The sequence below is a fragment of the Rutidosis leptorrhynchoides genome, chromosome 9, assembly GCF_046630445.1.
Source record: "Rutidosis leptorrhynchoides isolate AG116_Rl617_1_P2 chromosome 9, CSIRO_AGI_Rlap_v1, whole genome shotgun sequence".
Classification (NCBI taxonomy): Eukaryota; Viridiplantae; Streptophyta; class Magnoliopsida; order Asterales; family Asteraceae; genus Rutidosis; species Rutidosis leptorrhynchoides.
In genome coordinates, this window is record NC_092341.1 from 233514464 (window position 1) to 233530857 (window position 16394).

Here is a 16394-nt window from a genome sequence, read left to right on the forward strand (position 1 = left end):
ATAAACGGATTGTTACTTTGATGATACAAGAATTTCACTGCCCATTATGCAAACAAGCAATGAAGGTTACTGTTTTCGTTAGCAAGTGTTAGCATTAAATTAACTCGTATATTATCTTATGTATTGCAGGAAAGTAGTAGACAATGAAAGTGAAAATTGAATGGTTAGATGATCGTGTAAGTTAATGATTTGTAATGTTATCACCATTATGGATTTAAAAAGAATGTCACGAATAATTATTCATAGATTAAAAAACGAAATGTTACAAATTCTATGCCAACTCAAGAACTATTACAAATTTAATCGAGCAACTACCAAACGAATGTCACCTCCTCCATGATGTCCCTGTTCTTCTAATACGGTTGATGTCGCTTGCCTCTTGTGGTTGTGCTATATCATATAATAAAATCAATCACAAAACATAAATAGGTAAAAGTTCAGTTTCAAACCGTTTAATCAGAATTTAAATCGAATGAAAACCAAAATAATCAAACCGAATTTGATTTCGGTCTGGTTTACAAATGTGAATAATTTTTTAGTTTGATTTTTCGTTTTATTTTTTATGAATTTTATTAAATCGGAATTAATATGATTGATTTTAATTTGTAGTTTGGTTTACAAATTCAACTACTGAATATTAATATATATAGGTCACAAACTTATTTCAAAACGAAAAATCAAATTCAAAATCGATCATTTGTGGTTATTTTGGTTGATTCATAATTTTTTCAGTTTTTCATTTTTAACCGAAACTTACTGTAGAATAAATTAACTGGTAGAATAGAACGTGAATATGCTTGAAAAAAGAATTTATTCTCTTTAAGCAATGCTTCCCACACTATATCAATTGTCCAACCATAATTTGTAAGAAAGATATGCATATAGATACACAATATGTAATATAGCTAGTGATAACGAGTTATTAGAAACCTGTAAAGGTAACTGTCGGATCGATGTTCGCATGCTTAGCAAGCGTCCTTATGCAGTCATCGCGACCCATTCGAAAGATAATGCATCTTTCTATTAAACTATGAACCTGTGATCAATTCATACAATTAGTGACACGGTTTATTGACGAAGCCATAAATGTTTATAGACAAAATAACAATCAGTATATCGTATTTTTTACTTTTTTGTTGTCATTCAACAAAAAAACTCAAACTTTCTCATTTATACATATATTAATAATCATTATTCATTATGTAATATCATAAATTAATATTTTATTTTTGGTCACAAAAAGTTTGAACATACAACATAAAAATTAATTAAATCAATCAAGTGATATTTGGCTAACTTCATTGGATCTAAAACATTTTGTTGCACTTGAGCGGGTCAACGTGAGTCCATCCATTTTCACTACATAGTGTAACTAATACTCCGTATAAAACCTATTAAATCTTTTTGTGAGTCTTTCTTTTAGTAAAAGTTCACCGTTCAAAACAAAATATAAAATCTATCAAACTTAACGTTGACAAGTCTCATTGGTGTCACTTGTCACCACTCCCACGCAAGTAGCTACATCTGTGACTTCACGTTATCTTTGATAACATTTTATTAAATAAAACTTTGGATATCTCGTATCTACTAGCAACCTTGTTTGCACATTAGATAATAACACTTGTTAATTAGACTTGTTAAGACTCTAAACGAATCGCTTATACAAGAAACATGAGTGTTGTGTTTCATATGTTCGTGTATATTGAAAGCAAAAGCATGTATGTATGAACTTACCATTCTAATGAAGTCATGAGGTTGACAATTTAAGCATGGTAGCTTATGGCGACTAGATTGACAATGTAAGCATTGTAACTTATGACTTTGAATCCTTCTCATATCTTGTTCTCTTTTTATGTTATGTATTTCTCACTAATTTTGTACTCCGTAGTATATATATGCCAAGGAAATATATAGTGGATATGTAGACAAAAGTACAAATACTAAGATATTTAGTGTAGATATTTTTTATATATATTTATGTTAAAAGTAAAGTGGTGCATAAATCAAGTTATCCACAGGGATATCCAAGTGAAGGGCCAAAAGTGTATGAGATATCTATTTTGGGATAAGTCTAATGTGACATGTTTTGTGACGGACTAAATGCATAGCTATGTAAAAAGTCCCATAAACCCACGTGAGCTGTTAATTAAGTTCCATTCATTTGGAGGATAGATATGTTGATTGTTGACCGACTTCAATAATTCTCTCGGTCGATCATAGTTAAAACGATCATAGTTAAAATGGTTCCAATTAATGTTAGAGTTAAAGTTACAAATAAGTTGTATATATATTTTCACTTCGTATTCCATTATAGGATAAACGGAGTATATATCAAATAATATGATTGTACCATATAAACTTTAAAAAAGTTTATTAAAATAGCCTTAATTTTATTATCATTAATTACACTTTTCATCTACTCAATTAAAATTTTTTATTAGTTAAACAATAAAGTAAATATAGGTTAACTAACATAATACTTATATAATGGAACGGAATTATTTGCTCATATTAATATTAACTAGTGAAATTACGAGTTTATTTGAACGAAACATTTTAATGATATGTTTAGGTACTATTAAGTGATTGTAAATGCAAAAAACATTTAGTTTAATGACCCGTAGAAACTAAAAAATTTGTCGTTGTTTTTAAAAATATATTGTTGTACTTAAATTGGTTTGAATAAATGAAATACATATCTCTCACCACTCCTTTCCGATTTTTATCACAGTTATTATTTTTCTGGTCATAAAAGGCCTACATTATAACCTTTTATTGAGACATGTATTTCGCATACATAATGTATGTAACATAATTAATCTCGTAAAGAGAACCTATATTTAAATAACAATAATACAATTATAATTATAATAATAAATAACAATAATAATAAAATTTGCATAAAAATTGAGTATTTATAATTTTAATAATAATTATTAGTACTTAGTAATAACAAATGACTCTTAAAATTTAAAAAAAAATTAAAATACAATTATTATATGAAGTTGTATAATATGCTTCAAAGTTCGTAAAATGTGCTCATAGAATGTTTTGTAAAAGATTGTATAATTTGTTTTAAAGTTTGTACATATGGTCATGTAGTGTTTTATCTATAAATAACTTTTTTATTTTGTGTTTTCTTTATTTAGAATTAATCAATTAATTAATTTTAATTAATTAATAATGACATCATGATTAAGAAAAATTAAAGAATAATTAGTGAAATGGTGACATCATCATGAAAAATGGTTAGTAACAAGCAAAAAGACTATTGTTGTTACTGCCAGAAATCGTTTGTAATGGTACGGTACATGATTTAAATGTACATGTTAAACATTATATTAATATTAATAATTTACAATTACAATATGTAAATTATAAAAGATTGTTACAAAATATTATGTTTTCATTTGACTAGTTTACCCGTAGTGAATCTAACAAAAAGAAATGTTGATTCAACTGATATATATAGTTTAACCGTATAAATCAAACATTGTTTAATTAGTTTGTAATTACAATACGCAAAACAACAATTGATACAAAACTTTTATTAAATGAAATTTGTCAAAAAAAATAATAAATGGGTTTGGAAAAAATGTATTTTAATAAAAAGTAAGTGACGTCATAACTAGGAGGGATTTGTTATGAGTTGTTAATAGCCCAAGGGTCAGTTAGTAACTGTAACGGAACTTTTACGCACCCGCATCACTCGTAAACCCTAAACCCTAACTAGAGGAACCAATCTCAACTGTTACCGGAGTTTGATTTACGGTGCCGAATCTGCTTCAGGTACCTTCTACTTTAATTGTATATATGCTATATGTAAATATACAAACGAACACGTATCTAATTACTGTTATATACTTGTATTTGTTCGTATGAAAAGTATATAAAATATAAAATTACATTTAATATTTATGCAAGCAAGAACATTTTCTGAAATTTCTATAACAAATTCTATTCTGATTGTTAGGGCTTATATTAATTGAACTTATGTCCCTTTTTAAGCGCATATACTAAAAAGTAATAAACAACGAATCAAAACTTTACTTTAGTTGATGAAAAATGTGAAATTTTGGTTTTTGCAGTTACACAAATTGACGAAAGAAATTGGTAATCTGTATCACAATCACAGAGAATGTTGCCTACTGATTCTACTAAGAAACTGTCGTTTAAGCGAAACATTAGTGATGGAGATTTGGTAATTGTATACGAGAAACACGACAACATGAAAGCTGTTAAAGTATGTGAAAAGTCTGTTCTCGAGAACCGTTTCGGCATTTTTAAGCATTCGGATTGGATTGGGAAACCGTTTGGATGTAAGGTATCGAGTCACAAAGGTGGATTTGTTTACTTATTGGCACCTACACCTGAGCTATGGACATTGGTTTTGAGTCACAGAACTCAAATTCTTTACATTGCGGATATCAGTTTTGTGGTTATGTACATGGAATTGATTCCTGGTTGTGTTGTTCTTGAATCGGGAACTGGTAGTGGTTCGTTGACTACTTCGTTAGCTAGGGCCGTTGCTCCTACAGGACATGTTTATACGTTTGATTTTCATGAACAAAGAGCTGCAGCTGCTAGGTAATACTTTCTGATACATGGCATAAAGTGTATCAAATCCTAATTAATGTTAAAGATACGTGCTAGAGCATGTTTGAATTGTGGATTTGGAATTAAATTAGTTCGAGCTATCTTTTAATAATGTTAACTTGTAATTACTTTAACCACGTATAGTTAGATAATCTTGTTTAGATATCTAAAAATGTGCTATGAGGTTTTTTTTTTTTTTTTTTTTGGGTAATAGAGAAGATTTTGAGAAGACGGGATTGAACAATTTGGTGACAGTGGGAGTGAGAGATATTCAGGGTGACGGTTTTCCGAAAGATTTAAGTGGTATTGCAGATGCCGTGTTCTTGGATTTACCTCAGCCTTGGCTTGCAATCCCGTCTGCTGCAGAAATGTTGAAACCAGATGGAGTCTTGTGCTCATTCTCACCGTGCATTGAACAAGTACAACGTTCATCTGAAACTCTCACATCTAATTTTACTGGTATGCTTTTATCTTTCAGCTTGTAGAAACATAACTTCTTTTTTTTTTTTTTTTTTTGTTTGAAGTTAAGAATGTGTGAAGGTTGATTGTGTTTTTAGTTTTAAAGATTGAAAATTTTCTGATATATAATTGCCTAGATGACAGTATTGACACATTTACTTATGAATGAGACAACACGGGACAGGTCAGTTAGAAAAAGGTAGCTAAAGGAAATGGGTCGAAAAATCACCCCCAAGTGTATTTTTAATGCAAAAAAGTTCAGAAGTCATGTTATTGCATAAAGATCCTAACAAAATGTGTTCTGGGTCAACCTTATATGACCCGTTTCTATCTGTACACAAAATTACCCGTTTTGACTTGCTGCTACCAAAGAAATTCTGTTAATTAAAAAGTGTTGGCATGAATCTCTTTATTAGATTTTCCCTCAATTTTCAGTACGGCACATTTTTGAGTGAATTTATATGGTACTGTGCAGCAAGTTGTTAATTTTGGAGATTGTGAGTTTGTGACTTAAAGAAATGTAATATAAATAAATGTTGAATATGCAGATATAAGAACATTTGAGGTCCTTTTGCGCACATATGAAGTTAGAGAAATAAAAATGGATCAGTGCCAAAATGAAGAAGGTACTCCTGGGTCCCGCCCGTTCAAGAGGAAGCACCGTGTAAGTGAAGCAAGTCTATGGCAACAGGATACTTCTGGTTCACCTGTTGTGATGGCTAGACCATCTAATGAGGCAAAAGGTCACACAGGCTATCTTACATTTGCTAGACTTAAATGTCTTGCATGATGACAAACTACAGTTTCGGTGAGCCGTTGTTTTTAGCTCGATGTACTTCTTCTTGTAGCTTGAATGAGGCTTGATGACTAGTGATTATTTGGTACTTCTAATTCTAGCATCCTGTTTTAAAGTACTATTGAAGCCAATACCATAATTTTTATAGGTTTTCAAATTGAGCTGTTGGAAGAAAAACAATTATATTCTTTCTCATTCTCCTTCGAATATTAATTAATGATGTCGGTCAATTTGGGTTGTATATCATGTCTAACTGGTTGAGAACCATTCGATGTGTATGCATATGCTCATAACCTTATAAACCACTTAGGTTAAAGAAGTTGGTTATCACTTGAATGATTTTATGTTCGTTATGACATTTAACACCTTAATATTTGTTTTTTTTTTTCGAACATCAAAATTTTATAAAATAAACTACCCTCCTAGCAAGGAGCTAGGAAAGGCACAAGGCAACAGTATACAACGGCTTAACAAGCCAATCCGACCACTTTACATCTTTTTTACCTCTACTAACATACCAAATAAAAGAAAAATGACTAATTGAATCAAAAATGCAATTCTTTTTCATCCCCTGAGCATTGAAAATGTTACTGTTCCTGAACCTCCAGATATGCCATACCAAGGAAGCAATGATCACATTCAATCTTATCTTCACGAGCTCTCCAGTACTCGAACCACTCCACGTAATCCGCCCATTCATAAAAATTTGGCATAGGTATGTTGACCCATATTCTGACTCTATTCCATAGCTCTGTTGCCACACTGCATTGAAACATGACATGGTGTGTAGACTCGATACCATTTCCACAGACCCGCAAACAATCTCCTGAATCTATATACATCTTCGAGACAAATTCAAACGAGAGGGAAGTCTATCCAAAGCCATTCTCCAAATGAACACGTTAATCTTCCTTGGAAGCACTTTGTATCATATTGGCCAAACCTGACCTGCTTTGGCACGCACAGAATTATCTGTTTGACTCATCACATGACCCAACCATTTTGCCACCTTCATATCGAGAAGTCAAATTGCTGCACTTGCATCTCTCAATTTTGGAAAACATGTTTTCTGTACGATTATGGATACAAAATACCCGTAACAAAACCAATGATCTTTGAAACAACTGGTACCAGTTGAGTTTCTTAATTACATGTCGACGGGTTTGAGACTTACTGCTTACAAAATACAGTAACTTAATCATGTGGAAACGGTATCAATTGAACTCAAACACGAAACCTCTTGGAAACAATTTCCAAATACTGATCCAAACATCTAAAAATTGAAATGTTGAGCAGGTGCTGCTGCATGATCCATTGGTTCACGGTTCCTTTCAAGATCATATACTTGTTCATTGTTCAACTTACTTGAAGTTAAAGCATATATAGACTACGTTTGGCGACGAGTTTATTGGAGTTTTTTTGTAGCCTTTAGCTTTTATAAAAAAGCTATTAAATAATAAAAAGTTCCGTTTGGTTAAGGGAGCTTAAAGCTTTTAAACAGGGGAAAAAGCTAAAAGCTACTAGAAGTAGCGTTTAGCTTCTAGATTTTTACCATTTTACTCTTTATTTAATAGATTCAACTACTATGTCAAACACTAAAATATATTTAAAAATCTAAAAGCCACCAGCTATCAGCTAAAAGTTACCAGTTACCAGCTAAAAGCTACCAGTTACAAGATAAAAGCTACCTGCTACTAGGGACGGAGGATAGTGTAGACTGGGCGGGGCACTCGCCCCAACTGGATTTAAAAAAAATAAAAATTTACACTTAAAAAAAATTATTTTACTAAAAAATAAGGTTTTTTTAGTGTTTGACCCAACTATAAATGAAAAATTTACTAAATTTTTGCATCCGCCTCATCTATGGTCGGGTTCAAGTTCCGCCAATGCCAGCTACCTGCTATTTTGCCAAATATACCCATAGAGATCGAGTCAGTTAAATAACCATAAAGTGAAGAATCCCCGAAGGGATTATTATTATGGATTCAAAGAGGGAGTGGGTACTAACCATAAAGAAAGGTTTTTGGTTGGTAAATTTTAGAGAATCAGGAAATTAGGAAAATAAGGATACAACTGATATGTATATTCCATAAAAGTATTCTGGACACTTGTAAGATTTAAAAGCTGATCAGGTTAAGAAATTATCCTATTCATTTATTTTTGGAATATACAGAATTCATTACACACTCAAATGTGTCAAAGTTACCGTTGAGAAAGTTTGCATCAAATATGTGTTCAGTACCCAAGATTTATTCAAGGCATATCACTGCGTCGATTAATCTTCGTCTCGAGTTAAGCACTTAAATCACTGCATTCCTGGGCTGACAACCGCCTGTCTTGGTCTTCGGCACCCCAAACGCTATCTTGGAAGCTCTTTTGATGGTGCCCACTAGAAGCAAACCTATGTCTGTCATAATAAAATTTTAATTTTAAACTTCTAAATTGCTTAAGGATGTGCATCACAAAAGTCCAATTTAGTCTGTCAAATTAGGTCAATTGCACTTAAAAGTCAAAGTTGGTCAATGTCTCCCTTCTTCGACTTGGCCACCAAGTCCATACAAGTTCTTAACAGACTAGTCCTGACTGACTAGTCCTGACTAGCGACTTTTACAAGCTTACACTTTACAACCTTACCTATAGGAAAGTATATTGGATCACCATCTGTAAAGAATTAGTATTAGTATAGTATATATCATTTTAAGGCAATAAGAAAGCCTAAAGTGGATGAAACCAACTTTTAAACAGTAGGATGCCAAAACTCATACACACCAAGTAAAGAAAAGTAATCCGGACAGACAAAAGTCACAAAACAAGACGAGAACCAATACGTTTAGTTAGATCCAAATCCCAAATCTGCACTATCTTCAGAGATGGTTTTCTGTCCAGTCCAGTTCAATACCCAAACTGAGTATGTTACCTTCTAAGACTTACAACAACAACAACAACAACAGTACCCAATACCACTTGAGTGGTGTATGGGGGAGGTGAGATGTAGACAATCCTTCCCTTATCCGAGAATAAAAACAAGTCATTTCTCCACCCAGAAAAGTAGAGAAAGTCATCCCTCTCTTTATTCGGCGGATAAAGAGATTGCTTCCGAGTGGACCTCCGGCCTTTTTTTTATTTATTTATAAAAATAGTAAAAAAAAAAAAAAAAAAAAAAAAAAAAAAAAAAAAAAATATATATATATATAACAATAATAAAAATAATACTAATAGTAATAGTAATAATAATAATAATAATACTAATAATAATAATAATAATAATAATAATAAAAATAATAGTAATAATAAAAATAATAATAATAAAAATAATAATAATAATAAAAACTAACAATAATAATATAGAGATAATAATAATAATAAATATAGTAATAATAATAATAAAAAAAGTAATAAAAAGCAGAAAAAAGCAAAAGTAAGAAACCTAATGAGAAATATTATTAAAAATAAAAAAAAATAAAAAAAATAAAAAAAAACATAATAGGACGTAACCCTACTCGACTATTCTAATTCTAGCCCTCCACGCACCCCTATCAGAAGTCATGTCCTCAGTCAGCGAAAGCTCCCTCATGTCGAGCCTAAGTCTATCCATCCACCTACGTGTAGGTCTACCCCTTCTCCTTACGCCATCGACCGTGAGTGCCTCGACTCTCCTTACCGGGGCAATACGAGGTCGCCTCATCACATGCCCAAACCATCGAAGCCGTTCTTCCCTTAGCTTGTCGATGATGCTACAGACTCCAAGGTTTTCCCTAAACACACCATTTGGGATCCTATCTAACATGGTTTTACCACACGTCCACCTAAGCATCCTCATTTCTGCTACTTCCATCCTTCTCTCTTGGGCCTTCGTCATTGGCCAACATTCTGATCCGTACAACATGGCAGGTCTAATAGCTACTTTAAAGAATTTCCCTTTTAATTTGAGTGGGATCTTCTTGTCGCACAAGACCCCTTTCGCCGCTCTCCACTTCAACCAACCTACCTTAATACGATGAGTCACGTCTTCGTCTATCCTCCCCGATTTGTGGAGGACCGAACCTAGATATCTAAACGACTCCTGTGGGTGCAAGATCTGGTCCCCAATGTTGATAATCCCTCCACCATTTAGTTCATCCTCAGTCCTACTGAATTCGCACCTAAGATATTCTGTCTTTTGTCTGCTGATCCGTAACCCATTTTGTTCTAAGGCCTCCCTCCATTGTTCTAGTCTTCTGTTAAGCTCCTCATTTGATTCTGATACAAGCACGATATCATCGGCAAAAATCAGACACCAAGGGATGTTCTCTTGTATTCCTCGAGACAGCTCGTCGAGAATCAAAGCGAAAAGGAAAGGACTAAGGGCCGATCCCTGGTGCAAGCCTACTTCTATCGGGAAATACTCTGTGTTTCCCACAGGCGTCCTGACACAGGACTTCGCCCCATCATACATATCCATAATAGCTCTAATATATCTACTTGGGATACCCCTAACATTAAGTGTCTTCCAAATCAGCTTTCGCGGTACGCTATCATAGGCCTTTTCTAAGTCTAAGAAGACCATCTCTAGGCCCTTTTGTTTCTCCCTATACTTCTCCATAACGCTTCTAAGACTTAAAACAGCATAATTTAAAATTTGTAAATATTCAAGTACGCAATTATCTCAGTGTGGCCAGTTCAGTAACCAAGGCTCTAGGTAAATCGTAAACAAGCAAAATCTGATTGAATTAATAAAAAAACTCTCAAACATGATAGGGACTTTGATTGTTTATATCCCACATCGGTAGTAGATATAAGTTATGAGATGTTTATAAACGTTATTGTAACTAAACAGGCTGTGTTCGTAAGAAGGAGAGATGGTTGGCATCTCCCCTGACAGGGACGGGAACAGCTCTTTGAGCTTACCTGTTACACATCCGGCACATCCGGTTAAGGCTACCCACTTCGGTGGATCTATAACCCAATTTTTTTTTTCTTTTTTTTTCATTAAATTTCTTTAGTTAATCAATTATTTGAGATAATGAGATTTGAGATGCTATCAATATACGAGTACTGTATAACTTTAATCTCAACTTGTTGATACTCCGCACTACTTTTATTAAATTTTAATGTTACGATGACAACAAAAAGTGAAAGAGGTATATTTCATTTATCTCTTTTATTTTTATTTATAGATTAAAAGTAAATAAAAATTGTGTTAGTATAATTTTTCAATGTGATCATTTTCCAGATGTTTTGTTACATACTTTAGAATGAGTATATTGTCACTTTTTTTCTGTAGAGATTATTTTTGAAATGTATAACACAAACAAGGGGTCTTAACTCTCAAGTGAAATACTGATTTAATGTAAAATCATTACCTCATGAGGTAATTACTTGATTTCATTTATGATGATGATTACAACTACAACAATCACTTTTGAAAAACTACTTCCACATCTCCCCTACAACGATGAAATAAATTAATTTTAAAATCAGGACTCACAACTTAAAAGAGGTAACCCACCAATTTTGTTGGGTGCAGTAAAGTTCGTTTTAATCAGTTGATCAAGGTGAAACTCGACAGAAACACAGCAACAACGCTGACAGATTGAATATTAAAAGGGCTAGCAAAAGATCAAATGATCAGAAACAAACCCCAGTTGATTATGCTTAGGGCCATTATGGTTCCAGCTACACAAAAGGACACAATTCATAAAAGGACCATAAGCAACTGGTTCGTTCGTATAGCATATGAAAGTAAACAAAGTGATGGTAAAGAATTGTGCAACAATTTAATACATTTTGAATCTTGATAAGCTACAAAAGTTTAGGAACCAAGAAGCTAATCCTGCTTCAAATTTATCTCAACTATTTCACAACTCAGATCAATGAAGTTGTATATGTTCACGTCTTCAAAATTTTCAACATACAGAAAAATGAACATGTATGCTGATCAAAAGGTGAAATTTTGTGTTCAGTTATCATAATCGAAATCCTCATCACCATCAACATCCACTTCAGTATCATCAGATCCACCAAGAAGACTGAGAAAAACAAGAACAGCAACCATTTGTGTTACCAAGAAATATTTCGCCTTTCTTCTGAAACTTTTCTCTTCCTGTGTTCTTTCCCTCTTAGGTTGGCTCTTGGCTTTGGAACCTACAAAAAGATGATCAATTTTTATTATGTTACAAAACAAATCATGCATGACATGTCATAGAACTGTGAAAAAGTGACAGATCAGTAAAATCATATAATCAAGTTACCAAATGCTATAATTGGTAAATTAATAATAGTTCAAGAAAATGGTAAATTAATAAAAAGTACTTGATAAAATAATGACAAAGAGAAAGTTAGTTGGCATCACTTGCATAATCTCAAATAAAAAGAACCAACAAAACAATGCGAAAATTGCTAATAGAAGTGTAAGGAAGCAAAAAGTCAAGTAGTAGCAAAAAGTCAAGTAGTTTAGGGCATCCAAAGAATCTCGTGTACTTAAGCACACGAGAAAGGAAACATTGTGGATTATTATGAGATATGAAAAAAAAAAAAAAAAAAAAAAGGATCAGAATAAACCGATACAACAAAATAGCAGCTTATGAAAAAAATTCAGAACTCAAAAAGCTTACTCCAGTTTGAAGGGCCTCGTTTAGGTACAGATGAGGAGGATGATGATGATGAAGGATCTGAAAATGATGATCCAACATCTAAAAGCTCTGCTTTATGTTTGTCAGCATACTTAACAAGATTAGCTTGTTCCAAGAGTTTTCCACGAAGCACTGATGTTTCCTAGAAGAAAATAGCCAAACACAAAACGTAGCATATTAAAATATAACCGATCTAATATTGACAAACTTGGAAGCTTAACAATACCTGGAAAAATAATCTTTTATATAATGGCAAGTTTAACTCTATAACATTTTGAATTTCATTGAAGTGAAACCTAAACATTCTAATTACTTGATTTACATTATTTACCAACAAGTAATAGAGTTCGACTAACAGGAATTGGTAAAATAAAATATTAGACAAGGGACAATATATTTTATTTGATAGAAAGGCCCAAAATACTTTTCAATAATTCCCTCTGTTAGAGATTCATCAAAATTTTCACACGATTTATAAAAGTCAAATTCCTAATGCACATGCATATTTCTACTAACGAAACATTGCCAATATAAGAAAATAAACATAAACAGAACAGGATAGAGCCACCATAGAATGATACTTACCGGTAATGCATAAAGTGTAACAAGTGCATGCCCAAGAAACAAAGCATCCAAACTAGTCGGCCTGCATTATATTATTTTGGTAAGTAAATTCATAGAAAATAATTTAATTAGAAGTAGCACGCAAAGACTTGCCTGTTATCAGAGAAGAACGAATCTTCCCCTAACTTGGTTGACAAAGCTTGATAAGCCAAAGTAGCTCTCCTATAAATCTGTATGACATAATATGATCAAAGTCAAGCGTTAGGTACACAATGAAATCCGCACCAGGCAGACAAAAACAAAGAAAGAATAATTAGATAAAAGTAGAGGTGGCAATTCTAACCCATTAACTTGAAAATGGGTTCAATTTTTCCTTTAACAGCTCAAATGGATAACTTTAGAAATTTTTTCAGAGAACTGATCAAAAGTGGCTCTAAGTGTATAACAGAACGAATTAACTATATAAATAATATATTAATAACCTAGAATAAACTTAAATAAAATAACAATATTTCTGAGTCAAGATTTTTTTACCATCTTGTTAATGTGATGTTTTAGTGAAACAGTCAAGATTTTTTTAAAGTATAGCCACCAATGTAGGGTTATTAAGAGAAGATGAAATATAAAACATGCAGAGCACATTAGTTATAAATAAATCAATACCTCATCTTCCCTTCTTTCAGCATTATCTTTTGATATCCCAAGTGAATGTTTCACATAGTGAACTTGCTTCAAATACAAAAGCTTTCCTATTGGCCATGGGAGATCAGAGTAATAGATCTTATGTGCAGAACTTCCATCTGAACCTACCCATAATTCGTACAACATTGCATCCGAAAGCCACGAATTAATCATTGCGACATTTGATACCCATTCAGGAAGACTCTGGACTTCAGAGTCCAAATTAACTATATTATCTTCTTTTAAACTTTCAATTACACCACCCCTCTCATTGTTGTAAGCAACATATGTATCCGAGTCAACATAAGGAATTTGATCTGAATGAAACAAAGCCAAATTGCACGTTAACGATATTCGTAAACTGACATCAATTAAGTTCTACACTACAAAATTCATATCGTTACACAATGATAATTATTCCATATGGCATATCAACGTGACATTATGTGTTTATGCAACATCATTCCAACTTTTACAAGTCTGACATCTTGTGCCCTTACACACCTAAGGCTCCCTTCTTTCAATGGAAAATGCAACAAGTGTCTCAAAAGGTACTTCATAAGAAAGCTATAAAACAAATATATAAAATTCCATTCAATAATGACAAAGTACGAAGATATCATGAATCCAGATCAATATCCCTAACTCTATTCGGCGACTCGAGTAAAGCATTCAAGATGAAGGCTATACAAATTCTTTTTCTAGAATACAAGGACACTAACTGAGTTTTCTTTTCATCACTAGTCCCTACACTCCTTTTCAGAGGTGATTAAAAAACCTAGCAACTATAACTATCAAACGCAAACCAGTACAGATAATAGCTGCAAACGTAACACATACACCAGCATTATTCTCTATGTGCTATAGTGAATCCATACATCAATTCCAACTCAAATGACAAACATCATGTTAATCACAAATTCGAAATAACGATATTCGACCTAAACAGACAACAATCAGTATAACTTCCTATTGACAATTAAGCATCGTGCATCAGAAACAGCAGCAGTAGCAACAGATAACTGAATCTATAAAACTAATTCGGAAGTGAAACCCTAGATATCATGTCAATCAATTGAAGTACCATATTTCACTTAAAACGACGATTATTTTTCGATTAAAAAAACTTAAAACAATTAATTTCAGTACATAAGAACCACAGAAATTCAAATGTAATCAAAATAGGTACCGGAATCTGGAAAAGCGAGATTGTAAGCCAGCTGGAAAGGAATATTAGCGAATTTGAGATAGATATAAACAGGTAAACATGAAGGACAAGCTGTTGGCAATCCAAAACATGATTTTCTCGTGACTAAAGTTAAGTGATGATGAATCTGTTCATCCATTAGTAATCAGCAGAGTGCACGAAGAAAGCCGAGATGTAAAACCCTAAAAAGGTTTCTGATAGAAACCGATAAGATTATGATAATATCATATACGGTCCTTTAGAAAATTGGAAATAGCAAACTTGACCCTTTTGTTAGTTTGGTACTTTGTTGTTTTCTTATCAAACCTTTTGACATATATATGCTAAAATAAAATTTCTCTCAAAATGTTATTTAGATTTAGGTTAGATTAGATAAAAATGATATTCAAATTTGATTATGATATTTGATAATTTTTTGAGTTTTTAATAAAATTGGCTTATATGATGATTTAATAAGTAAAATTATCGAATGTCAAATTTAAAAATAATAAAATCTATCTATCTCTATATATTCATATATAGCTCTAAAAAAATGATGTTATCATTTCACTAATTACCTTTAATTTTGCTTAACCATGATGTCATTATTTGATATTAAAGTTCTACAAAGCTTATAATATAAATTTTTTGTAGGTATGATTCTACCTTTATATTTTATTTTTAAATAATAATTGTTAACATAGAAATGTACACTTAAACAATATTTTTTATATTTTTAACATGCAGATGATGAAGTTGGATATGTCAACTATTGTTGTTATGATCAGTAAACATGGAATAATCATGTACTTATTTAGAAACATATCTTCATCTACATATAAAAGTTGTTGATTCGTCAATATTTTTTTACAATACTTTAGATTCTTCAAATATCTATTTATTTGCATTTAAAATTGGTGACTATCGGTATATATTCATTATCCTCAAATGGTTTCATGAATATATTTATAGTTTCTTTTACTTTGATATATTTTCTTAGTTTATTCTATTTTACCACTTGCATTTTCATTCAATGGCTAAACTAAATTATTTTTTTCATTTACATTCACTTAATACCTAAAACATATCATCGATCTGTTTCATTTTAAAAATCCGTGTTTTCACAGGTCATTTCACTAGTATAATAATATAACGTGTAGTAATACATTTTTTAAGAATTGTACAAAATATTATCAGATAATATATATATTTCAACATACAGTAAACTAAGCGTAATTTATTTAAATTATAACACTTAAAAATGCAACACAATAACCATAGACTTCATCAATGATTCAAAAATAAAGTAGCACCTACATATACATAAATGATAACGAGGAGGAAATAAATGATTTTGTTCCCTTATCGTTGAATATCTTTTCCTGGAGAGTAAAGCGTAGAAGATTGCCGGTTCGGCTTGAGCTAGATAAAAGGGGCATTGACATCGATAATATTCGATGCCCCATGTGCAATGAGAATATCGAAACGGTCGAACATGTAA

The 16394-nt window shown here is 32.0% G+C and overlaps 3 protein-coding genes and 1 non-coding gene across 4 annotated transcripts; 2 read left to right on the forward strand and 2 right to left on the reverse strand.

Moving 5' to 3' along the window:
- Nucleotides 1–226: 226 nt before the first annotated feature.
- LOC139866277 (uncharacterized) lies at nt 227–1889 on the reverse strand. Its single transcript, XM_071854469.1, has 4 exons — nt 1735–1889; nt 931–1036; nt 758–838; nt 227–390 (listed from the first exon to the last, which is right to left on the reverse strand). The coding sequence occupies exons 1-4, from the start codon at nt 1834–1836 to the stop codon at nt 326–328; spliced, it is 354 nt and encodes a 117-aa protein (XP_071710570.1). The 5' UTR covers nt 1837–1889; the 3' UTR covers nt 227–325.
- Nucleotides 1890–3684: 1795 nt separating this feature from the next.
- Nucleotides 3685–6092, forward strand: LOC139867168 (uncharacterized). The gene is made up of 4 exons (XM_071855499.1): nt 3685–3789; nt 4089–4587; nt 4811–5055; nt 5604–6092. The coding sequence occupies exons 2-4, from the start codon at nt 4139–4141 to the stop codon at nt 5843–5845; spliced, it is 936 nt and encodes a 311-aa protein (XP_071711600.1). The 5' UTR covers nt 3685–3789; nt 4089–4138; the 3' UTR covers nt 5846–6092.
- Nucleotides 6093–10670: 4578 nt separating this feature from the next.
- Nucleotides 10671–10804, forward strand: LOC139869611 (U6atac minor spliceosomal RNA). Its single transcript, XR_011766215.1, has one exon. It is a non-coding gene; the product is annotated as a U6atac minor spliceosomal RNA (small nuclear RNA).
- A 737-nt stretch (nt 10805–11541) lies between these two features.
- LOC139867220 (mitochondrial outer membrane import complex protein METAXIN-like) lies at nt 11542–15080 on the reverse strand. The gene is made up of 6 exons (XM_071855553.1): nt 14897–15080; nt 13690–14024; nt 13180–13256; nt 13048–13108; nt 12445–12604; nt 11542–11974 (listed from the first exon to the last, which is right to left on the reverse strand). The coding sequence occupies exons 1-6, from the start codon at nt 15051–15053 to the stop codon at nt 11790–11792; spliced, it is 975 nt and encodes a 324-aa protein (XP_071711654.1). The 5' UTR covers nt 15054–15080; the 3' UTR covers nt 11542–11789.
- Nucleotides 15081–16394: the final 1314 nt, after the last annotated feature.